Source organism: Telmatherina bonti, assembly GCF_933228915.1.
Source record: "Telmatherina bonti genome assembly, chromosome: 11".
In the NCBI taxonomy this organism is placed as follows: Eukaryota; Metazoa; Chordata; class Actinopteri; order Atheriniformes; family Telmatherinidae; genus Telmatherina; species Telmatherina bonti.
The window spans coordinates 38,721,175-38,747,441 of record NC_136629.1 but is presented as its reverse complement, the minus strand read 5'-3'; the positions used below and the strand labels follow the sequence as shown (position 1 = coordinate 38,747,441).

At 41.8% G+C, this 26,267-nt stretch overlaps 1 protein-coding gene across 2 annotated transcripts in view; it reads right to left on the bottom strand.

Annotated features, from left to right (window-relative positions):
• Window positions 1-25,594, bottom strand: part of nckap1 (NCK-associated protein 1) — a 55,218-nt gene extending 29,624 nt beyond the window's left edge. For both annotated transcript variants that reach the window (XM_079249392.1, XM_079249393.1), the window contains exons 1-2: window positions 25,325-25,594; window positions 3,154-3,264 (exon numbers count right to left, since the gene is read on the bottom strand). In XM_079249392.1, the coding sequence (XP_079105518.1) occupies window positions 3,154-3,264; window positions 25,325-25,432 (219 nt within the window). In that variant the 5' untranslated portion in view covers window positions 25,433-25,594. The remainder of the gene's footprint in view (window positions 1-3,153; window positions 3,265-25,324) is intronic.
• Window positions 25,595-26,267: the final 673 nt, after the last annotated feature.

Here is a 26,267-nt window from a genome sequence, read left to right as displayed (position 1 = left end):
AAACAAAGCAGAACGGTGTCGTCCAACAGTTTGCAGTCTTCCTGCTCGGCATGCGACTGTGTACTAACGATGCTTTGTAACGTCATTTTAAACAGATTTCATCAGCAAAAAGAAAATCTGTTGCCTTCTTTTTTAACAGGTTGCGCGGGAGACAATGTTTTGTTTCAACCAAAGGATCGCAGTGAGTCAAACTCCATCTTTATGGATTGAATCAGTTTGATTGGTACCCAAACAGAAGGATACCAAATAAAGCATAACGGGTCCGATTTATGAAACATTTCCCAGTTTTCAGGTGTGGAAACACAAAAATCATGCATCCCAGCTGGCACCAGAAATGAGGCTTCAGAAGAAGTAAAAAAGTCCATGAAATGACAAGTGTGGAAAGTGTGACGCTGCTGCTGCACCAAGGAGGTAAAATGTCTGTTTTCGTGACCAAAAGTCACGCAAAAGCAGAGAAATTATCATTAATGGTCGATTTATGTCGTGTAAAAAAACTAAAACCACTCTCAGGAGGCAGAAATGTCATCAAACCAGTCCAGATACTGAAACATTGATGAAACGAACACTCCTTAATGCAGGCAGTCAGCGAGTCATTCAGACACCAGCCGGCTGGTTATGAGACAACTAACCAACCAACCAAGTAAACCAGCTGTCAAACCAGGTAGTTAACCAGCCACAGTCATTCAGTGGATGAAGAAGCAAAGAGAGAAGAAAACAGAGCAAAGCAAAGCAAAACACTCCAAAAACAGCTTTAAAAGAACAAATTAAAGTACATTATTACACAACTTAAACGTGTCGACTAAAATACAAAAATGTCACAAACTTAGATACAAAAAAACTTACCAAAAAGCACAAGTCCGGAATAAGCCAAGTTTAGCATGCAGAACACAAACAAACACAGAAACAAAGCAGAAAACAACGTAAGAGACAATTATTGCACAGTTATACTCGATACAGCAGTTAGCTGCGCACACACACACTTACACATGTATGCACTCGCAGAGCCATCATGACGCTCGCACAAACACACGGACAAGAAGCTACGAGCTAAGCTAACAAGTAAAGCTCAAAGAAACATGATGACAAATGGCTAAGTTTAGTTCATTCAACACACAAACACGCACACGCCTGACGTTTCCTGTAAAAACAAAACAATTATTTACATTTAATTACCTACAAACTATTAATGATATAATCAATACAAACAGATCTTTGATAATCTTTATTAATAACAGCTGGACATCATGAATCTGTAAAAAAAAAAAAAATCTAAAATAAACTTTGGTTTTTCTTTTTCCCAGTGATGACTCTGAACGCACCACGAGGCCGATTCAAAGTGAAGCGGTGAGTTTCAACAAGAGCTGGGTGATACAATCCTCAAAATCAGAGACATTTTCAGTCCATCAACCTACAGAATCAGCTGTGCGTGGCGTTAACACGCATCCAGTCCACCAGCCGGTGGAAACGTTTCCAAACTGGTTTATCACCACCAAGACGACTCCAAACCTGCCAGCGGAAATGTCGGACGAGCATCGACCAAAGACAAGACAGGAATGTGGAGCTGATGCTGAAACACCAGTAACCCAAAAGCTCCAGGACGTCAGCAAAATGGACGTGGTTTAACCTGTTACTGAATGGTACAACAAGAAGCAAAACTGACTGGTGTAATCACGCGGAACACGGATTTCCCCACAGAAAGCATGAAAATGTGGGCCGAAGTGACTCAGTGGAAGCATCTGAACCGAAAACTGCAACCTCAAATGAAAAGTATTGAAAAGGGAGAATTAAAAAAACTTCAACAATTCAGTTGTTTATCTGGGTCACAACACAGATTCTGTCTGAAACGCTTCATCAGAACGTCGTAAAGTTCGATACTTTACACGCGATCAATTCACCTTTTCGTGTGTCATCCACTTTGTTACATTTGTTACAAAAACCCAGTTTTCTGGAAATTTGCAGCATCTCAGGTTATATGGATGTTCTTACAACATTTCCTCTTCAGATTTTAGCACCGTGGCGAAATCGATGGTCAAACACGGACGGCCAATGACAATAAGGCTAGGCGAGCAGTGCGGTCACATACCGCTGTAACTGCATGAGCCTACGTTAGCATTAGCGCCCCTTGATCATCACAAAGCATCACATTTGCTGTTCATCAATATCTTTATTGGAATGCTGATCAGCGTATTAAAAAACTAAAGCAATTTATCAGCTTTCCTCTCAACATATAAGCTTGTTGGATGTTCTCAAAGTTTACCTTACTCTTAACTAATGAAGTTTATCTAGGCCCCGCCCCTCTTCACTTTTAACCACACTTGGTGTCAACCTCCGGCAGATAATACTGAAAACGGCAACGCTGAAAAATGCAGTTCCCTCTTCGTCCACTAGGCAGTCAATCCTCATAGACTCGCATGTTAAAAAGACCAACTTCACTGCAGAAATAAACACGTTTACAGCAGAAATAAACATGTTTACAGCCTGGAACAAACAAACATTTTAGGTTTGATAGGTCAGGTTTACCTTCATGATGGATGTTATTTAAGTTGGGAAATTCTGCATAATTAGGGGCATGTTCTGACAGGTATCTGATATCTGGTGTAAAGAAGGCAGAGTGTAGCACAACCGTGGATTTTAGCGAGCTAACGGCGTGCTTTGGCTTTAGCCTGCCTACTTTCATTAGCTGGTTAGCGCCTGTTAGCTCCGGGTTAGCTCTTAGCTACAGGTAGCTGGTGGTTTGATGGATGTCCCTCATCCACCCCCACACTCACAGCCGTGCTTTCAGCTTGGTAAAGAAGATAACTGATAACATTTTTGCCATATCGCCCAGCCCTGGTTTCAACTGTTGTCGGGTGAAGAAAATATGACTTTATATCACCCAATCATCAACCAAGCGCTAAAACACCTGAATTACGAGCTACAGATCTGGAGGTGAGGTGTATTCGGTGGCCTGTGATTGGAATCCAGATTTAACTCATTAGCTTAGCATTGGCTTTGAGTTGATGGTTAAAATGATTTTATCAGCATATAGAAAAACATCCACCATAATTAGCTAATTCTATTGATGATTATTGATTATTAAAATGGATAGTAATAGTCATAACTTAAACTGTGACAATCAGGAAACAGTCCACACAAACCAGAAGGAATACCTACGTTGTTATTGCGTGTCTCCACAGCAGGAAACTTCCGAACGATAAATTTAACAGCAGACTCCAGGTTCTTATCCACCAGATAGGAGGGCTTTGCTTTCGGATCTCCACATGCCTGTAAATGAGAGAAGGAGGAGAGGTGAGGACACCTGAAATGCACCATGTGATGTTGCTGCTGTTACTGAAACAGCCAAAGTGTTTCAGTAACGCTAGTCTTGGTTTGAGACGTGTTCTGCCCCCGTCTTCAGGCGTGTTAGATGGCGTGCTCGCCAGCGGGGATGTAGTCTGTTTACAGTGAAGCCTGGTTTATTCCAGGTGGACGTTAGGAAGGGGTTGGAGGTAAAAATGAGATACTGACACCACTGTGAGGTGAAGTTTTCACAGGAGTACTGAACACATGAAAACACACAAAGTGATCTGTGCAGTTTGATTAGCTGTTTGTGAGGACGAGGAGATAAACAGTCAACGGGGTGGATTTCCAGTCTGATGAATAGATTCTGGAAGTCCGGCTTTCGTGTTTGGATAAACCAGGACCCGCTGTAAAAAGCTGAAGTGATTCTCAGCTGAGACGTACAAAGCTGGGAGCTGATGCTGAAATGGAAAAATCTAATAAAAACGGGAGGTTTTTTAATGGTTCCATTTTCTGCATGTTTGTCCCATTTCTTTCTAAAGAAATTCTTAGGTATATATTATAGACACCATGATTAGAGATGCACCAATACAGACATTTCTATAATTTATAATTATTTTCCACATACATAGAAGAATTCTAATAAGTGCAGAGGTTATAAAAGCACTTATGCAGGGTTGTTTCCAAGGCAACGGTACAGCTAGTCAAGGCAGCGCTGGTGCTAATCTCACTAACAGCTGGGACATACTGGCTGTTAGCAACACGTAAGTATCTTGGCCGCCACGCATCCCGAGCGTTCACTTGGCATGTGGGTCGCCTGTTTGTAGCGTGTGCAAGCTGCAATAAGAGATGGAGCGTGAGACACACTAACAGGAGCATGAATACGAGATCAGAATTAAATGCACTACTGCTTCTGCCTACAGAGGCTTTTTACTCACTACATGCTCCTGCATTCTATCCATTAATGCAAATAACCAAACTAATTCATCGCCACTGTCTTTTATTTATGTCAAATCATTAAAAATTTAAATATATTTTTCATGTTGTCTTAGATTCTCCCTGGAATCTGCAGGACAAACATCTCTAAGCTGGGCAGGAACGGTGCTGCTGTCACATGTTCATAGTTTTATTGCTAGATTTTGTTTTGGGTTTGAACGGCTTCTATATGGAGTAATTATGGTCCACGTCTCGTCTGTTCTGATGTTCATTAAAACCAAACTGTTTCCAAACGGTGCCTTCAGACCTGATGAGTAGGGAAGCACCGATCCACTTTTTGGGTGTTCCGATCTAATACAGATATCTGAAACATAAATACTGATATTTGCCGATACCAGATCTGTTCATGTGAACATTATTGTGACTATGGTTATTATTGCTGTTATAACTGTGTCAGATTTCATCAGGTTGTAATAAATGACCCATCCTTTCTGAAGTTACCTCACAAATACAATATAATAACATTACAGATCTAACAATTTCACCAAGTTTTTTTTATTTTTTTTATTTTACCCTAATACAACTATAAGTGTGTGGTTTTGGAACAAAGATCCAGCTTTTAGTGGAACAAAAAATGTCACATTTTAACATTCAAGACATTTATTTCTTTTAAAACACCCAAAGCATGTGATCAAACACATCTGCGCTAGCTTGACTAGTGTGGTATCGGTTGTGGCATCGGTACACCTTTATTAATAGCAAGTATGAATACACACATGGTATTGAGCCGATACGGATTTCACTATCGGTGCATCCCTGCTGATAAGTGAACCTCCTGCTTAGTAACCGCGGCTGCGAGGCTAGCTTCTAGCAGCAGGAAGCTATTTCTGTCCTGGCAACACTTTACAGCTGCGTTTGTTATTTAATTATGAAAAACAATCGTTACTGAACATCCAGGAATCGTTACTGAACATCCAGGAATTGTTACTGAACATCCAGGAATCGTTACTGAACATCCAGGAATAGTTACTGAACATCCAGGAATAGTTACTGAACATCCAGGAATTGTTACTGAACATCCAGGAATAGTTACTGAACATCCAGGAATAGTTACTGAACATCCAGGAATAGTTACTGAACATCCAGGAATTGTTACTGAACATCCAGGAATCGTTACTGAACATCCAGGAATCGTTACTGAACATCCAGGAATCGTTACTGAACATCCAGGAATCGTTACTGAACATCTAGGAATCATTACTGAACATCCAGGAATCGTTACTGAACATCCAGGAATCGTTACTGAACATCTAGGAATCATTACTGAACATCCAGGAATCGTTACTGAATCAGCTCACCTCCACCTTCTCGCTGCAATTCAAAGACTTTCTACTCATGTTAGGCTGTGACATCTGAGACTAATCAGGTGGATAAATTGATTGGTGCACCTCCAAACATGATGGACATTTCTAAGGTTTCATCAACAGTGAAAATAATTTAATTATAAGTGAATTGAAAAATCAAATTTCTTGTGGAGAAAATCCAGAGCAGTAAAAGGCTGAAAGAAAGCTTCCAGCTGTGTTTGTGTTTAGCGCTGCTGCATGAAAGGCTGAGTGATGGAAAGGTAGACTAAAGAAGACTGCATGGAACAAGAGTGGAAAAAGCAAATAAAAGGAGGGGAAACTTAAAAAGGCAGAGTTTCCATGTGAGGAATGGCAGAGTAAGGCATAAAGAGAGAGAAATGTGGACGTCAGACATGAAGTCCTTCAGAGTGTTTCCTTATCTGCATCTTCACATGCTGATCTTCCTGCATCCCGTTTATTTCCAACATCGCTGCGTCTCCTGACTGGCCTGAACCTGGCAGGAGGCAGCAGCTCTCATGCATCATGGGACGTAGTGAACGGTGAAGATATGGGGCATGCATGTGTCATAAACGGAGGGAATTGGTAAAGTTTTCTGGCCTCAGAGGAGCCTGCCATAGTTGACCTCTTGTGGTTTAGGTTAACTTATCAACTGTAAGTTTAATTAAAGAAGCAGCATATAAAACAGGTCTTACTGGTCTCACTAGTTTCCATTACATTTATGTTATGAACAATGCGATTCAGCGATGCATCCTCACCACACATCACTGCTTTTTTCATCAGTAAATACAAGCAGTCAGATCATTATGCATATTTCTAATTATATCAGGAATCAACCTTAAAGTCTCGACATGGACAAACATCATAAACATGTAAACATTTATGTTATTTTTGGTTCCGATACACGATGACGTCTAAGGTTTTATGAATGTACTTCCAGGAAGTATTTTCTGTCTCTGCTCAGTTTTAACGTTTTCCTCAGTAAAGGTTTCAAAATGGATTCAGTCTGGAGATTCATTTATCTTCCAAGTTGTTTTTAGCAGCTACATCACGCAGGCAGTGGCGTCCAACGGATGGATTTTAGTTTGCACGTTGAAACGTTTACTGCTACATTTCCCAGGCTGCATGTGCAATGAGTAAATAACAACTTGGGAATCAAAACAAGTTTCCACGTGCCTGCTGAAATCCCCACCCTGTGGTCCCATCTCAGGCTTGCAGAGGGTGGAACGGATTAACAACTCGCAGGCATCGTCCACAGAATCTCCATCTGTTGTCGTCTACGTCCAAGAGGCCGTAATATGAAGGAAGTATTTGAACTTTTCCAGTTATTTCTGTTTTAAATGGCAGCTAAGCTGTTGAAAGACAGCTGGAAGCTTAAGATAGTTACGTGCTTTTTCCTGCAGGTTGGTAAAAGATGTCCAAAACCATTTTAATAATGCAGTTTACAGGTGCTACACTGTGCTATACGGTGGCACAGTGGTTAGCACTGTGGCCTCACAGCAAGAAGGTCACTGGTTCGATCTTTGGCTGGGGAGGGGTTTGGTCAGTGGCCTTTCTGTGTGGAGTTTGCATGTTCTCCTCGTGTATGCGTGGGTTCTCTCCAGGTACTCCGGCTTCCTCCCACCATCCAAAGACATGATGTTAGGTTAATTGGTTACTCTAAAATTGCCCCTGGGAATGAGTGTGAGCGTGAGTGGTTGTTTGTCTCTGTGTGGCCCTGCGATGGACTGGCGAGCTGTCCGGGGTGTACCCTGCCTGTCGCCCAAAGCCAGCTGGGATAGGCTCCAGCTTCCCCGCAACCCTGAATTGGATTAAGCGGTTTAGAAATGAATGAGTTTACAGGTAGAAACTTCCAGGCCCTGAAACCTCTTCCATCCATTTCCACGGAGAGAAATCAGATTTATGTAGTTTTTACAGAACAGAGGGTCTTTACTAACTTAATTTGTTGCTATAACATTATATTATCACAATTATATTATATTGCATTATATATCATTTAGTCATGCTGATATTAAACTACAGAAATAGATCAAACTTATACAGTGTAGTGAAATTGATAAAAACTTGATCATCTTGGTTATTTTTCTGACAATCATACTGGGAAACTATAATTCTAACATTCCTATGTGGACGCAGCCATGAAAGCACAGATAAAACCATCCAAGTGTCCTGATAACTCATCAGATTTGGATTCAGTCAAAATGAACAGGTTTAACAACATTTGCAACCTTTGCTTAGTAAATGTGAAAAAGACTAAATCAGATCAATATTTACGTCTGTGTAGTCGTTAATTACAAACAGCATCATCAGTCGTAAAATACGACACTTTAAACCAGTGCTTCTCAAACTGGGGGTTGGGATTCGGGCTGGATGGGTAAATGAATCAAAACCCACTTTCAGAAACTTTAATCTGATGGAATCTGCAATAACAGCTGTTTAAAAGGTTCGGAAATTAAAATTTCTTTAGTAATATTAAAATATATTCATTAAATCTGAATTTATATTGAAACTGTGTTTCCTTTCACTTATCAATATATACTCTTGTAGAAATATCAGCTACAAATAAAACAATAACAGAGGTTCAATAAATCGTCATATTGATTTGACGTCATCCCGCCCAGCCTTAGTCGGGACCCCAAGGGGTCGCCGGATGATTTCAGGATGTCACCAGATTATTAAAAAATATTTATAGCCTATATTTATCAAATAAATTTGGGAGTTTTAACATGGCTGTCAGAATTAAAGTTTCCATATCGGGAGAAATTCACTTTTGATTTTAGTTTGGCCTCTAAAATCCTGAGCGGATGCCACAGAAAGCTGCATCCTGCATGGCGTGGCGTGGCGTGGCGTGGCGTGGCGTGGCGTTGGCAGGACTCATGAACATTTACAGGTTCAAACACAAAGACAACCTTTGAGTCACTGGAGACTGTTTGGGAATGGCTGAAATTAAGGACCAAGGCTGAATTTGAAAACAATGTAGTTGGGCCAAATGAAATGGGTGAAAAAAGGTAAAGTATGGGAGCATTAAGAGCAGCGATAAATGTTTAAAAGTCGCACCTTAATTTTTTAACCCATAAACACAGTTTACTTGTTTAGATTCTGAAGCTTTTCCAGTACGATGCCGCAGGATGATGCACCACATAACAAATCCCCCAGCCGCGAACATTGGTGCACATTATCGTGGTGTTCGCGGCTCTAGAAGTTTGAGAACTACTGCTTTAAACCATATCGCCAAATCCAGATAAAACAGCTCAACCAGTAAGCAACTGGTCTAAAACTAGTTCAGCCACTACAGCAGCTCTAAAGCCTACTTTCTACGGCAGGATCACACTCAGCAGCACCGTCGATGACCGACTGGATCTCAAGTCTTTGCTTGTTTCTCTGCGTTTACTTATCCATCACCAACCGTCGATGCTTCATTTCCTCATCTTGTTTTACTGGTGGCTACTGGTTTGTGTGGAAGACAGAGAATCAAGACCAGACTGTGAGATGCATCAAACCACAACAACTTTACTGTTTAGCTAACACCACATTATTCTGATGTCACCACCACTAGCCTCGCCCTGAACAACAAGCTAGCCGCTACTTTAGCCTCTACAGTGTGGTTACCCGGTGGCCGACGCCAGGAAACTGTGGAGAAACAGTCCCGTTAGCACACAACATGGATGTCCCAACAACAACAACAACCACAACCACAACCACCGCAGTGTTATCACGCTGTCAACAACTACGGCACGCTAAAGCTGACCACCTTCTTTCAATCCCAGTTAGTAAATTACCTTTTCTCTTCAAGCTTGTGGTTATGATGTGTTTAATTTAAGCTTATTTTATTGATCTGAGACACATGAATTAATGTTATGGTACTTCACTGGTGCAGGAAGATAAAAAATACACAACCATGATCTTTTTAAGATCTTATTAAGTCATTTTAATCACTTGAGTGTTTTAGTTGTAATCTAACCACAGTTTGGGTGTGAAATGCTGTAGAGCTTATTATTGGATATAACAGATATTTCTACAGGGTGTAGTAAAAAAAACAAAAAGGAAGGTTTAGTCACTTTCTATTGTAAAATAACAATAGAATATAGAATAGAATATAAAAAATTTAACTGATATGGATTTAATACAAACATAATTATGTACAGCATGCATGTTAATAATGGATTAAAACATACAAAACTCCAAATAAAATATTATAATTTCTGTTGTGCTACATAAATCTCAGTATCACTAAATTACTTTAGTTCAGGTTCCTGCAGGTTTTAGTAAGGTAAATTTTAAGGCTTTAAGGCTTTTTCTGACAATATTAATGTAACTTTAGACCAACACAACGCTTTACCATTACTATTAGGATAATTACTTTACCAAAATTATCTTTTAATTTTTTTTATAGTTGCGCTATTAAAGATGGTGATTACGTCCCAGTTTTTCTACGAAAAGCAGCCACCATGTGCCAACATAGTTTGCACATGGTTATGGTTAGCACATCAAATCATACGCTCTAGTTGTTCCTGGAAAAAATGAAGAAGCGTTGTCAGAATTCCGAGCTGGGAATTAGATTCCCGTTACTTCTCCCTGGCACTTAAAACGTAGCTAAACAGGATATCTTGGCTATTTTTTAAAGGTCTACTGACTTAATTTTTCTCTTATTTGGGTTTTATTGTTTTTACCTCTTTCTTTCCAATCAAAGAGTTTTTTTTTTTTTTTTTTTATATATATCATTGGCATGCATACTTTTAATTTGATTTTAATTTTGTTCAGTTCTTTGGTCAATGGAGGTTGTGTTAAATGTGCTGTATAAATAAAATTTGAATTGAACTGAATTGAAAGGTGGCAGGATTTCGACTTTCTCGTGTAAAAAGTAACTGTGAGGAAAACTCTGAAACTGGATTTGGGCGATAATCTGAGCGTTTTTAGACATTTTTTTTTTACTTTAGAAGACCCTTCAGGAACCCTGCTAGTTATTTTACATTAGAGGTGTTGCTTAGCATCACAAAGAGCATATTTTAATATTATTGATGATTTTTATGATGATGTGGCGTCGGCTATTTGTGTTGATGGTGGTTGGTGCAAAAGCTGGCTGATGGGGCCGGTTGGGAGGATTGATGGATGCGGAAAGGGGGAGGCACTGGATGAATAGACATGGTATGATAATAGTCAGGATGGAGTAAGGGGATGGGGGGGCTGTTGCCTGGATATCAGAACAGACCTCAGTCTAAACTGCGTCATCTTTTCTACACTCCAGGTAGTAATTACCAGCTGAGCATCTCCAAGACCCCCCCCCGCTCAACTGGCATGTTGCAGAGGACCCCTGAAAGGTACATCTGAGAGCTTATTACTGCTGCTAATAACTGGATGCAGTGTGTGAATCTGCAGCAAAGCTGATTCTCCTCCAGGTGAAGTTGCTTTAATATGTGCCGTTTCTCAGCGTGAGCCCTCTCATTTCTACAGAGGCGGGGGACCCGACAGGGGGGTCTCGTGTGATCAGAAACACGCACAACAACCTGAAAAGAGCTGACTAACGGCCTGCTGAAATCTCTTCATCACTGCCATGGTTCTTTACCAAAATCGCAAAACCAGTTAACACAGATCAGCTTTTTACAGCATGCAGGAATCCTGACCAGTGCTCATCAGACGCTGCACTTTACTTCTAATCCACTGATTCAGTAAAGGATTAGAAGCAGAGGAAGGAAATGTTGTAATCTTAATAATGTGTGACTGTGTGAGGCTGTAGCTGGCAGCTGCAATCCAATGGCAAGACTGCTGCAATACTGTTGGCAAATAAATGAGTTTTGTGACATTTTAATGGGGCCTTGTGGGAAAATCTCCACAGAAAGTACAAAACTACAGAGTAAATCTGTGAAATCAGAGAAAAAGTTGTGGAAACATGATGATTAACTTATGGTCGTGTGTGTGTTTAAGCTACATGGGTCAAAAACACATTCATTGGAAATTATGACATTGTTAACTTTATTTTAATGTTGATATTGACTGTGATGGTGTTACCGAGCTTATTGGGTTAGCTAAATTGACTATTTGTGTTGTTAATGCACGTCGCTTGTAACAATCCAAGAAGGCAAGAAATCTTGGATGTCCATGTAAACCTGCATGCCGTCACCTTCAGCAGGAAAACAGAAACAAAGCCTGTAGTTGCTGCATGTTTGACTCTCGCAGTTAAAGCAGAGAGAAGCTGCGTAAACGACAAATACGTTTTCATCGCTTTGCCGTAAAGAAACAAGAAAAGACAGGATTCCTGCAAGCCTACATCCTGCAGATTATGCAGCTCATTCTGAATCTGATTGGAGAACTGATGACTCCACGGACATCAACTACTGTCCCCGTCTGTAGACGTAAGGAAAAACCTGAGAGACAGCAGCCCGAGTAGGACTCCATTCCCGGGAAATTGTCACGGTAAACACTCACCATGTTTATTATCTAACAAAATAGTAATAAAGAGATTTTAGAGGCTATGTAGGCAGGTTACAATAACATTTAACAAACTAATAATTCTCTTTTCTTCAACTCCATTTCCATGCAAGACATGAGAAAAGAAATACTATGAGAAGTTTAAAAATCAAAATACGCTTTAAATGAGAAAACAATGTGGATAAATCTTTCTGGTTGTCTTGCGCGAGTGAAATATATAAATAATAAAAGGTCTAAAGGTTTCTGCAAACATAGACGGGACACCAGGTGCACGGTTCAATATTCAAACTTCGCCAAAGTAAAGCGTACAGGGTGCATGACTTGAAAAGAAAACGTCTGCAGGTGAGTAACATGCAGTCACTGATACAGTTTTTCCTGCGCGAGTCCAAAGAAAGTGGCTTCTGGGAGAAATCTGTCCAACTCTGACTGATTGCTTTGCAAACAGTCTCAGAAATAAAGAAAGCAACAGTAGCTACATGAGTCCACACAGCAGAGATGCATCTTGTTACTCTGCGACCTGGAGAGGACACAGCTGACGACCATGGTCTCATATATTGAGGTGCCAATTCTCATCCTAAAATAGAATCACATCATCTACAAAAAGCAGAAAACTGGATTTCCTCAAAGTATCCAAAGAGTATTATATTAAAACCTACAAATGTTCAAAAGGTCCTTTAGTTGCCTTGGTTTGAAGCAGGACTCTGTAGTTAAACTCCACCGCTGCTCTCACTTCTCTGTAGTTTGTCTGCATAAAAATAATAAATCATCTTAACTACCTCAGGATTACGATTCAGGTGATACGATTCGGTCTTGTCTGTTCTCATGTCCATCAAAAAAACCAAACTGTTTCCAGACGCCGTCTTCAAGGCCGATTAGTAAATCTCACACTCTGTAACAGTAGCTGCAAGGCTAGCTGCTAGCTTCCTGACTCTGTTTGGGGCAGGGCAATTAATAACTAAAACTTTTATTCAGAACAAATAATCTTGATATAAATTATTATAAAATGTTTGGAAATTTAAATTTCTCCTAAATAAAAGGAAAAATATGAAGTAAATGATCATATAACTGATTTCAAAACTTATATTTTTAACAAAAAATTTAGTTAGCTTTGAGGCTAAATATAATGTGATACAGAAATAATTGCTAATTAATCATAATCAAGGTAACCTGTTCAATTAACAATATTGATTTGAGGACATATCGCCCAGCCTTCCCCCTAAAGCAGGCCTCTTCAAATGGCAGCCCACCTTATGTAAAAGAATAAAGATATTAATCAAAAACCTTCAGTCATTCCTTCGCTGATTAAGTAGCCTAAAATCCTGCAGTTGTGCAGACCATGAATGCAACACTTGGTTGCCGAGCAACATCAACCCAAGCGCATGTTGTGTTGAAGTTGTAAGAGCAGTGCTAGCAAGCAAAAACGCAAAACTGACAACAAAAAACGCAGCTTTAACCCCGTCTGGACCGATAAGTATTTGCTTATTTTTCCGTCACATTTGAGCGCCAAATCGATGTGTTTAATATACAAGGAGTGTGTGGCGGTGTTTAAAGATTATAATGTGAGGAGGCACCACATTGAGAAGTTTAGTTCGATATGACCTTTTTATGTTAAAAGTTAGGAGAATAATAAACTGACTGGAATTTCATCATTTTATTTTGTGCATTTGCCTCATGTCATGTGGGACCGAATTTAAAATAGAAAAATTAATAAACTACTTACTTTTCAAAATCATAATCATAATTAGAAAGACTTTTATTGCCATTGTCTGCGAACAATTCACAGAACTTGTTTCGGTGATAAGATGCTGAATAATAAAAATATTAAAAACACTGAATAATAATATAAAAGTAGAAAAATTATTTGTAAAAACTATTTTACAAATAAGGTAAGGGCATGCAGAGAAATTAACATATAGGGTTTTTTTTGTTGAAAATGTATAATAAAAAGTAAAGGTAAAAGTAATCAAAATGTGAATGTGTCTATTATTTATTTATTTTTACTGATTTATTTCCCGACTTTATTTACTGGCTCTGATCATTGTTATATGAAAATCTGTCACACCTGAACATCTAGTAGAGTAACCCTGGAGGTAGCGCAACTTTTAGGTTCTTCACTTTACAGTTGTGTTTCTGTCGTTTAATTATTACCAAAAACAACCATTTTTCAACATTTATGAATCATAATTGAATCAGCACATGTTGGATTGGAATGGATTGATTAAATATTGAATTGGCCAGCGTTTGCCAGACACCGTATGTTGTCTGTACTGTCGCTGTTTTACAGCTGCCAGTCACAGCGTTCCCACTCAACACCAGTTCAGCTGCAAAACTATAAACACAGTTAAAGTAACAATGACTTTAAGAAAAGATTACTTTATGAGTGGATCAATACAAATACATTATCTAGACAAATAGCTACAGGTAGGAACTGGATGTCGACTATCAGATACATAAAAAAAGAGAAATGTTTGTGTGAATGTTGCATCAAACAGATGAATAACACTATGAATCTGCACTGTGGGTTGGTAGAACTGACAATGAATGGATCCCAGCCTTACGCTCAGCATTACAGATTCAAGCATGAGGAGGGGTGAGTCACAAAGGAGAGGACCAACAGATCAGTACAGGTAGCCAGGAGGAGGTGGGGAGGAAGAGGAGGGTGAAGGAGGAAGGGAGGGTTTCATCAGTGGAAGGTGATAAATTTTGCAAACCTTCCAAACTTGTCCTTGCTGCATAGGAGAGGGGGGAAGCATTGGAACGGAGAGAAGAAGAGAAGAAATCAAAACAAAGAGCCCACCCAGACAAAGTGCTTGATAACTGGTCCACACACACACACACACACACACACACACACACACACACACACACACACACACACACGTCCAAAAAGAACTGTTGTCATTCAGGTGTTTTCTGCATGAAACACACTTCAGTTAGGGGTAAAACTTCTGGCATTTTCCTGTCAACAGAACACAGAAAAGAAATAAAAAGAAATGAACAAAGCATGCTGCGCTAACATTTGTAATCACATTACTGCCGGCGTTAACACTTCTACGCTCCTATGTAAGGGGAAACATCACATCCATTTTAAGCCTGGAATAACATGGCTGACACGGCCCCGTCTCACACACTGAAGACAAACTTTCCACCGCTTGCAGTCCTACTGCTCCACATTTCTGCTTCGTGGCTGTTGCTAGGTAACAGGCAAGGCGGCCTGCCCCGACCGATCCCGCAATGTGCGCCTGTGATGCTCTGAGATGACGGATCGCATCACAGACGTGCTGCCATGCGATTGGCTGGTGTGTAGAGCTGCACAAATACAAATGTACGCATGTAAATGTTGCATCGGAGCGCTGACGTGCGTCTTCTGCAGGCTCTGAGCATAAAACACGCCAGATTTCTGCGCTGCGTTTAGGTGTCTCAGGGAAAGACATGCACCTAGCGCTGATTCCATGTGTGTCTGCTACTCTGATGAATGATGTGTGATCTAATGTTTAGTAGAAACCAGCAGCACATTTAATTATTTAACGATCAATTCCACCCAGCTTGCAGCTTATTGGGTGATAAGGTACATTAGCAGGCATGAATCTGTGGATTAAAGATTAATACTGTTTGTTAATTTGCAGTTTTAAGCTTTTTATTTACAGTTTACACCCCAACCAACCTGACTTTAAATATAAATTAGCTTTTTATTTTCAAATGCATCTGTGGAGCTTTAATTATTAATATTTAGTGATCAATTTAAGAGAAATCGCAGGAAAATTCTTCTGTTTTAACATCCGCTCTACAGTTTTAAAACAGAATTAAAGTGGGGACGCACAGAAAGTCAATTATTCTAAAACATTTACCTGTTTTAATGAGACTTCTAGAAACAAACAGCATCCAGTTCCACCACTGGATACGTCTCAACTAGAAATGCATTCATGTGATCTGATTGGAACAGACCTTATTGATTAGAATAGATGCCAGATGGAGCCATTGTCATTGCCATTGTCGGCTGTACAACTCAACGCTGCCCCCCATGGTTTCTGCTGGTATTGCTCAGTTTTTTTTTCATCAAGTGACAGCTAGACCAACATAAATAGCTCAGGAGATGAACGAAACTGTTGCTCCATCTGCACGTAGCATATTTGGACCATAAAATGCTGCTGTAACAGTTTGTCCTCCGTGTTCGCGTTGTAGCCATTTTATACATCTTACTTCTCAGGATACGTCGAACACAAACATGACTCAGCTTTCGTCACTGATCGCGTAAATTAGCAACGTTTATGGTGATGAAGCAAGGAGGTTAGCTGCTAGCGGCTGCTACAGCTAGCTTCTCCTGAGTCTGTGAACGTTCCCATCGGCTTCCTGATGAAGGCTTCATGTTCCAGACCACCTGCTGACCCTGATCGATGGGACCAGAGCAGATGGACCTCTCACTTTGTTGCTGTTCAGCAGCAAATCAATATTTTCTCAGTGGAAATGTGATGAAGCTGGTTGGAACTTGGTTCAACCTTCACGGTGTTGGAAATGCAGATATGGAGATGCGTTTCGGCTTTAACAAAAAGTTAAGACTTTTTATTCCTCTATGGAGTCAATAAACAGCAATAAAATATAAACATTTCCTCCTAAATGTACATCCCTCATTTCTACACCACGTTAACGTGATCTGCTTCTGAACTCATGAGCTTTTAGTTCTGCTCCTATGAAACTGACCAAAAGCTAATTCTGCTAGCTAAATCTCTTGTCAGTTGACGGTTTTGGAGGTTTTTAGAGAATCATGCCAGTCTGCAGCGCCAACATGAATATTTTCTTTATTAAATCTGTCTGACTTGAACACACAAGTGCTGAACTGTTTTGGAAAATGTGAAGCTTGATGCCAAAGAATGAAAAGTCAATAACTCGATAAAAACAGCTAGCGACCTGCCACCCAACATGATGCCGTCACAAAACAACGAGATGTTATTCGACAAATCTCCTTAATGCATCATGAGTAAAAGCCCTGAAAGCCCTTCTTAGTAGAGTTTAAGATGACAGGCTGTAATTTAGATTTTTTTCGTTAAAGCTTTTTGCTTTTAATAAAAAAGTTTTATGATTTAATACATTTAATAAGCATTTATCAAGCAGGGAAGAGCGCGGCGTCTGTTGCAAACCAGGTGTGTTTTTAGCGCCCATGTTGTGGATAGCCCAGACTCCACTGTGTGAAGCACAGTCCTGACTGTAGACGTGCTGATTTTATTAACAATGCCTTCTGCTGGCTGCTAACTAGCTTAACAAAGCCTTCTACTGGCTGCTAAATAGCTTAACAACGCCTTCCACTGGCAGCTAAATAGCTTAACAATGCCTTCTACTGGCTGCTAACTATCTTAACAACGCCTTCTGCTGGCTGCTAACTAGTTTAACAACGCCTTCTACTGGCTGCTAACTATCTTAACAACGCCTTCTGCTGGCTGCTAGCTAGTTTAACAACGCCTTCTACTGGCTGCTAACTATCTTAACAACGCCTTCTGCTGGCTGCTAGCTAGTTTAACAACGCCTTCTACTGGCTGCTAACTATCTTAACAACGCCTTCTGCTGGCTGCTAACTAGCTGAACAACGCCTTCTGCTGGCTGTTAACTAGCTGAACAACGCCTTCTGCTGGCTGCTAACTAGCTGAACAACGCCTTCTGCTGGCTGCTAACTAGCTTAACAACGCCTTCTGCTGGCTGCTAGCTAGTTTAACAACGCCTTCTACTGGCTGCTAACTAGCTGAACAACGCCTTCTGCTGGCTGCTAACTAGCTGAACAACGCCTTCTGCTGGCTGTTAACTAGCTGAACAACGCCTTCTGCTGGCTGCTAACTAGCTGAACAACGCCTTCTGCTGGCTGCTAACTAGCTTAACAACGCCTTCTGCTGGCTGCTAACTAGCTTAACAAAGCCTTCTACTTGCTGCTAACTAGCTTAGCAACACCTTCTACTGACTGCTAACTAGCTTAACAACACCTTCTACTGGCTTCTAACTAGCTTAACAATGCCTTTTACTGACTGCTAACTAGCTGAACAACACCTTCTACTGGCTTTTAACTAGCTTAACAATGCTTTCTACTAGCTGCTAACTAGCTTAGCAACACCTTCTACTGGCTGCTAACTAGCTTGGAGACTGGGGGCGCTACCTGAGTGTTAGAGATGTTGGGGAAAATAGACACCCTGAGAACGCTGTGTGCAGGACAAAATAAGATGTTAGCAGATACTGAAAAACTAGCACAGCAAAGAAAAATTTTTATGCCACTCAGCCAAGGATCAATAAGGTGAACTGATCGAGGAAGATTATTAAGGTTTTTCTGCATAGTAATGTGTAATGAGTGGAAAAGACAGCTGTGATCTCCAATGATAACATTACCGTTTAGTGCACATGGGGACCTCTCCCAAAGGTAGAAACCAAATTAAAAGCATTAAACAGTTGAGGACAGATTTACCTCATTTCTATCTTTGGGATGCAGTTGACACCGGAAGGTTTTCTCATACTGGATTATGAAAAGTGTTGGGAATGTTGTGAGAAGGTATGGTGAAGCAGGACAGGACAGATATGAAGATGATGGGACGGACAGAAAGAAGGAAGGAAGGAAGGAAGGAAGGAAGGAAGGAAGGAGGGAGGGAGGGAGGAGGGGAAGGGCGTTTTAAGGAACGTAATCAGAAGCTTAATCTGGATGCTTGTCTGACTGCTCATACTGTCTTTTACAAGCTTCATGTTTAGTGTGTTCTACCAATACATTTCTAAATCCTCTGATAAAAGATTCTCCGAAGGGTTTATGTGATTCTGTGGAAATAAAGGCAACAAAGACATTAAAAGATAGGAAACAGTCCGGGCTTTCAGAGAGTTTAACTTCTACTCTGTAAAAACTCAGCAGAAGATCACTGACCTCTTTCACTCCCTCCTTTTTTTGTTTATTGTACATACCGAAGCATAAAACAGCCCTCCCCACTCAGACAGACCCACTACTCTTTCCTCCCACACACTCACACACACACACCACTGGTGGAAAGTTAAAGCAACAAAGCTCATAACATCAATAAATGCTTTACTTTATATGACAGAGCGACTCATTTCTGCACCACATGTGAAAAGAGCTTTTAAATTAATTTTACAGCCTTGTTTCCTGAATGTTTGTGATGCAAAAACATAATTTTTAGTTCCAAAGAAAACATATCAAATATTAAACTCTGATTGTGACAGCAACATGTTCCAATACAACTCATTCATGACATGTTTATCTTTTCTTTTGAACAGCAGTTGTGCATTTAATTTCAGCTAAAACAGCCTTCGTTTTGCGTTTACGCTGGCAAATGTTTAAATGGCCGGTCCGAGCATTTCCTAATCCTTCATGTCCTGTCCTGCCCCCCCCCCCGGTAATTGGGACTTTTCTAAACCTGTGCTATGAAAACACAATTTTCTACAGATGACTTGAACTATAAATCATGCTGATTTTATCTCTTTTTGTGAAAGTTATAAGTGGTTTTAGTCCGTATTTCACAGTTCCTATAGTCTGTTATTGTGCTGAGGGTGTGTTTCCTTCCACCTTGTTTCCTTCTGCCACATTTCCTTCTCAGCCCAAAAGGGGCTCACCGTCTGCGGGAGGAGCCGTAGGGGTCGGATGCAGTGTGAGCTGGGCGGCAGCAAGGGGCGGGGACCCTGGCGGTCCGATCCCCGGCTGCAGAAGCTGGCTCTAGGGACGTGGAACGTCACCTCTCTGGTGGGGAAGGAGCCTGAGCTTGTGCGCGAGGTTGAGCGGTTCCGGCTAGATATAGTTGGACTCACCTCGACGCATGGCTTGGGCTCTGGAACCAGAACCCTCGAGAGGGGCTGGACCTTCTTCCACTCTGGAGTTGCTCATGGTGACAGGCGCCAAGCAGGTGTGGGCATTCTCATCAGCCCTCTGCAGCCTCTGCAGCATCGCGTGGACATCGGGGGCATACTCCAGGAGTATGGAGTACCGGACCCCCTTGTACAAACTGTCCGGTCCCTGTACGACAGGTGCCAGAGCTTGGTTCGCATTGCCGGTAGTAAGTCGGATTCGTTTCCAGTGAGGGTTGGACTCCGCCAAGGCTGCCCTTTATCACCGATTCTGTTCATAACTTATATGGACAGAATTTCTAGGCGCAGCCGAGGTGTTGAGGGGATCCGGCTTGGTGGCCTCAGGATTGGGTCTCTGCTTTTTGCGGATGACGTGGTCCTGTTGGCTTCATCCGGTCGTGATCTCCAGCTCTCGCTTGAGCGATTCGCGGCCGAGTGTGAAGCGGCTGGGATGAGAATCAGCGCCTCCAAATCTGAGACCAGAATAGGGTGGATTGCCCTCTCCGGGTCGGGAGTCAGGTCCTGCCTCAAGTGAAGGAGTTTAAATATCTCGGGGTCTTGTTCACGAGTGAGATTGTAGAATAGAATAGAATAGGCGAATCTCTCTATTTACCAGTCGATCTACGTTCCTACCCTCACCTATGGTCATGAGCTGTGGGTCGTGACTGAAAGAAGGAGATCTCGTATACAGGCGGCTGAAATGAGTTTCCTCCGCAGGGTGGCCGGGCTCTCCCTTAGAGATAGGGTGAGGAGCTCGGTCATCCGGGAGGAGATCAGAGTAGAGCCGCTGCTCCTCCACAACGAGAGGAACCAGTTGAGGTGGCTCGGGCATCTGGTCAGGATGCCTCCTGGACCTCCCTGGTGAGGTGTTCCAGGCACGTCCCTCTGGGAGGAGACCCCGGGGAAGACCCAGGACACGCTGGAGGGATTATATCTCTCGGCTGGCCTGGGAACGCCTCGGGATCCCCCCCGCAGAGTTGGCAAATGTGGCTGGGGAGAGGGAAGTCTGGGCTTCCCTGCTTAGGCTGCTGCCCCCACGACCTTGGATAAGCGGCAGAAGATGGATGGATGTTTCCTTCCATCATGTTTCCTTAATGACTGCTTGGACGTCTGCAGATCGTAGATGGACAGATGAACATACTGAGTTAATTTGACTCGGACATTGCAGGACCTGCGATATGACTACAGCCCGTTGCCATGACGATGCTCAGAGGACATACTGATGAATTAACGGCTTGTTAACAGGCTTCTAAGAACTTGATGAGGAAGTTCATCAATCTGAATCAGGTGTGTTGGAGTAGGAACATTTTTAACTCGTGCTCATTTATGCTGGACACAGGAGACAGACACACAGACAACCTCATCCATTTCCAGCGCAGGTTAAGGGAGTAATTTGGTCCATGTTTTAAGGAGCTTAGCAATCCGTCACTTGATACAAAAAACAGAGCAATACCACCGAACGCCTCAAGGGGGCATTGTTGAGTTGTGTAGCTGATACGCCACCAGAGAAAGGAACAAACCAGAGAAAAAGAAGAAGAGGAGGAGGAGGAGGAGGAAGGGGATGCAGAAACCACTCAATAAAAAGCATCTTCTTCTGGTGTTTTTTTGGAGTGTTGTAAAACAACTTCATAGTGGTTCTAGCAACCGGTGTCACCACACACTCTGAACTCAGCACTGCCCGCTAGTGGATGAACTGACTGAACTACTATGAGAACGGAAAAGAAACATGGAAGTCGGAGGATGGAGACGCAGGGCGGGGTCTGAAACAGACGTCCATGTTTATATACGTAACGGAGCAGGGAAGACGTGCAAGCAGTGATATCCGACGACCTGAATACCTGCAAGGTGAGGTTTGGTACCTTTTTTGTTGGGAATAAGCAAGCCTTCCCTCAGACAGCCGTGAGACCGACGGCCAAAGTGGCCACGATACTGGGAAACTTTCCCACTTTTAATACTTATTTTAAGTTTTTAAAAGTATTAAAACTGAGAAAATTCAGCTTCTTTCAGGAGTTTTTAAGCCTGGATGAACGATGATTAGTGTGCATGTTGTGTAATGTTTGTAAAACAACTAAGTGCTTTTTGTACTTTCATCACTTTCAGTTTTCAAAGTATTTAGTGTTTTAATCAGTTTCAAACCCTTAAAGGGGTGCTATTCTGGTATTTGGAGTTTTCTGAGCTTTCTACAGTGTTACAGTGTTGCATCCTCATCAGACGTGTGAACAACACTGTTTTTTATCACCTAAACGCATGTTTGAGTTTGAGTTTGAGTTTCAGCACTCTCTCCGTTCGGTTTCCATGGCGACGAAAAACGCGTGGTTTTAGAGAGTTTTTTCTACGTGGAAATCCTTGTGACGTCTCGGGGGATAAGGTTCGGTGATTGGTTACCTTCTACTGGTTAACAAGGGCATGTACAAATACATCAGGCGGGTGGAAAACGTGGGATAAAGTTATTTCCAACGATGGCTGGTGAGTTTACCAAAGAGAGACATCCTGCTGCATTCGTTGCTGTGGGTTGCTGTTTTCCACTTCGTTTTCAGGTTCTGATTCAGGTTCCAACATGTAGGGCTGGATGCTATGTGTTGACATTGTATTTTGTTATTTTATTGAGTTCATATGAGTCTAATCCTTCTGTTTATGAGATGTTACAATGACGGTGAAAGCAGGTGCGGTGTGCGCTCCCGATGTAGTGCAGTGGCGGGAGGCGGGGCTTAATGCGGAAGAGTCTCAATCCACTCGTTTTGCCCGCAGGCTGATCTGACAGCCTACGGAGAGGGTCGGTCTGAAGTAAATAAAGCCATTTGTGACAATAACTCGATCAATCCCAGCCCTTCTCGTCTCAGAAATAAAAATGAATTAGCCTGAAATGCACAGGATAGTTGCACTCTAAAAACAAACCTGTAGCATTCTGGGAAGGCACGCAGTCCTTTGCCCAAACCGGGAATTAAACCCCTGACCTGCTGCCACGGTTTCATCCCAGCTCCTTTCACTGATCTACAGTTACTCTGCTAATGTAACGATTTGTTTTGTGCTGCGAGACAATGCCGCTTCAGAACGAGGCTACCTGCCTGAAGCAGCAAAGACTTTAATAACGGTTGTGAGAGACGGACATAATGCTGCTCACTGTGAACCCATCCCTGCTCCAACACACCTGAATCTAATTTCTGAAGTCTACATGTCCTTCAGCTCTGCTGCTGCCTGTGTTTGAGAAGAGTTGCATCACCAACCTCCAGGACAGAAGACCTCCTGGACCGGAGCCATACATCCCTGAGTGCCATGACGTTGTTTCCTTTCATCCATTATTTCAGACAGGAGCTTCATGATGGGCTTGTATGATCAGGGTTATGTTTGTCACATTGACCGTTTTGGTGCTGATCAGAAAGGCTTCCGCACTCTTCGGATCAGGGATCAGAAGCTCTGGTGTCCTGCAGGCGTTGGATGTTTGCCTGCAGCAAAACACCTGACTCAAATGAAAGAGTAGAAGTTGACAACAAGTGGTAGGACAGAGGAGTCCAAGTTCAGTCCTGGAGATCTACTATCCCGCATCCTTTCTCAGACACGCCTGGATCACACCTCCTGACCAGGTTTCTGCAGAGCGGAATGACATGCAGATGAGGAGATTCAGGTGTGTTGGGATTGACTTTCCTACAGGCCTTTACACAGCGGGACCAATGTGAATAAACGACACCCGGTGAATTATGGATGTTTCTGTTGTGAAAATGTGATGAAGACTCTTAAACAAACAGGAAGATGGTGAGAACAAACATGGATTCCACATGAAGCGAGGACGATAAAAAGCGATGCTGAAAAATAAAGAACGGCGTTCTGGTTGCACGCTGTCTGGAGAAGAGTGAACTGGTCGAGCCCGGGATCAGAAGCTGGACCACGGCTGCTTCAGGACGCCTGTGGGACAGTCCGAGCATCTGCTTTAGCGGCTAGCTGCTAGCATGAAGATGAAGAGGAAAGACGACAAGACGCTCTGTCATGGTTGCCATGGTGATGCATAGTCTGAATGAAGCAACAGCAACAAAGTGATGCTGGTATCAACTGGCCTTCTCTGATTGGTCCATTCTGCATCTGTCGGATGAGAGTATTAAGAAAAAGCTACCTCTGAAAAGAAATAAAACTTACAAAAATTATGGACGGAATCTCGTCACCAACGTTGACGATCTTCTTGACACAGATTCCGAAAAAAACTCATCACTGTGCAAATCATAACAAGGGCCTTTCATGTAAAAGTTTCATTTAAATGGTGCAGGAAAGCGGATGTCCAGGCCCGAACCGGCACACACCTACTGAAGGAGATCCATTTGACTAAAATCAGGAGTTGCAGGAGCAGAGAAACATTGAATACCTGCAGGACCACAGTTGCGACCCCTGATTTAGATCAGCATGATAATAATAAAAAAAAAAAAACAACAACACTATTATCAACCTCAAAACAACCTTTTTTTTTCTTTAAAAAAAAAAAACCCCAATATATTATAAAACTTATTTGATATGTGTTCCTTGTAGTGGATATGTAATACACCTTTTTAACTAAATGTCACACAGTTATACATTTAGCCATTACTTTAACATTTTTACCCATTTTAATCATCACTTAGGCATTTATAGCTACAGATATTTACTGATTATTTTCATTAGCTGAACTAAAGTCAAATTAAAACGACAATAAGAGTCTTTTTTACTTTAGTTTCATTTTAATAATCTGGAAAGCAGAATGTTTGCCTGGATAAAAACACAGCGAGTTGTGTTTTTGTGCACATTACTGGTTTTAACTGGCTGTGGGATGCCGTTTTACTGGTTTTAACTGGCTGTGGGATGCCAGCGGATCGGTGTTTTACTGGTTTCAGGGTTTTGGTGGAGCAGAGACGACGCCCGACTGTTAGCTTAGCTTAGCAAGAAGACGCCGCCATTACCAGCAGACGCTAGCTAGCTGTTAACAGCACCGCAGGCCCGAAGGTTAGAAAATATCTCATGTTTTTGTTTCAGTTGTCGCTTATAATTAATTTAACATCTCCAACAGCTTGTAACAAGCGTCCATATTTATGTTAATATCACCGGCTTCAACCTGAAAACATCAGGCAACTTTACCGCAAGCTAACTGGACGGCCTCGCTAGCTTAGCCTCCCACTAGCCTAGCCTCCCGCTAGTTTAGCTTCCCGCTAGCCTAGCCTCCCGCTGGGGATGCTGCAAAGGATTATTTAGTATCTACAGTGCTTGTTAGCGAATAATTACACATTTATACAAGATTAGAAACAGATAACCTCCTACAGAACGGCAGGATCGGGTTATGTGGACATATTTGCCGTGGTTTATATGGATATATTAGCCTTGAGACTGACACGTATTTTACAAACGTTGGTATTGACACATTTTGGGATGTAGCTGTAATCCCTGCTCGAGGTTCTCTGTGGTTAATAAAATCGCATTGTGTGTGTGTGTGTGTGTGTGTGTGTGTGTGTGTGTGTGTGTGTGTGTGTGTGTGTGTGTGTGTGTGAACGAACCTTTTTTATATTGTAAACCCGAGTCAACATCCCGATGCCTCTGTCGTTGAGGATGGTGAGTTTTTCTGCCAGTTTCTGCTGGCTGGGCTGGATCACTCCTCGAGACATCTTCTCGCTTTTCGCCCAAAATCTCCAACTGGATCCAGAAAAAAATATATATATCCTGTTAAATCTCCGAAACTTCTGGTCCGAAATGAGAAGAAAAAGACAAGCAGTGGTTTGTGGAGTTATTAGATGTCCATGTTCAGATTTTCAGGGACAGCAGCTTCCTGTACTCCACCCCACCGTCTGCTGGCTGACTGGGATGAAGGCTGGTTCTCCACGGCCAGGCGGGTTGCGTTCACGGACCCTCGTTCACCTTAACTCCTGAAATAAAATGCTTCTTTCTTTCTTTCGGGCACTGATTCTACCTTATTCCATGACAATGATAAAACACAAAAATATAAAGTAAAAGCATGCAAAACAAAATGATCATGTAGATTTAAAACTGTAAAGTGAACCAAAACAGGAAAAATGTGGGAAAAAAAGGCAACCAGTTGCAAAATTTCCTAAATATAACTCACAAAGACTTGCTAAATGACCCCACATGAGGCATTATATGATTTTATATTGATTTAATAGATAGGGAGTCAATCTTAAATTCAGTCACAATCTGATTCAGATTAAATTAGATTTAGGATCCGTAATATTTATATAAAATAATGTCACAGGTAATTAAATAATTATTCATATCAAAAGCACAAAAAGCAACCAGGAAACAATTTAATAGTTTAATGAACCAATATTTTTATTTTAGATCGATACCATTGACTTATTGACCACATGATCGATGTATTATTTTACCCATAGAGGTTACAGAGGTGCGTTCAGGTCCCTTCGGGTGGCAGCTGAGCTGAACCACTGTGGGCCCCTGAGCGAGGCCCTTTACCTTCCTGCTGCTAGT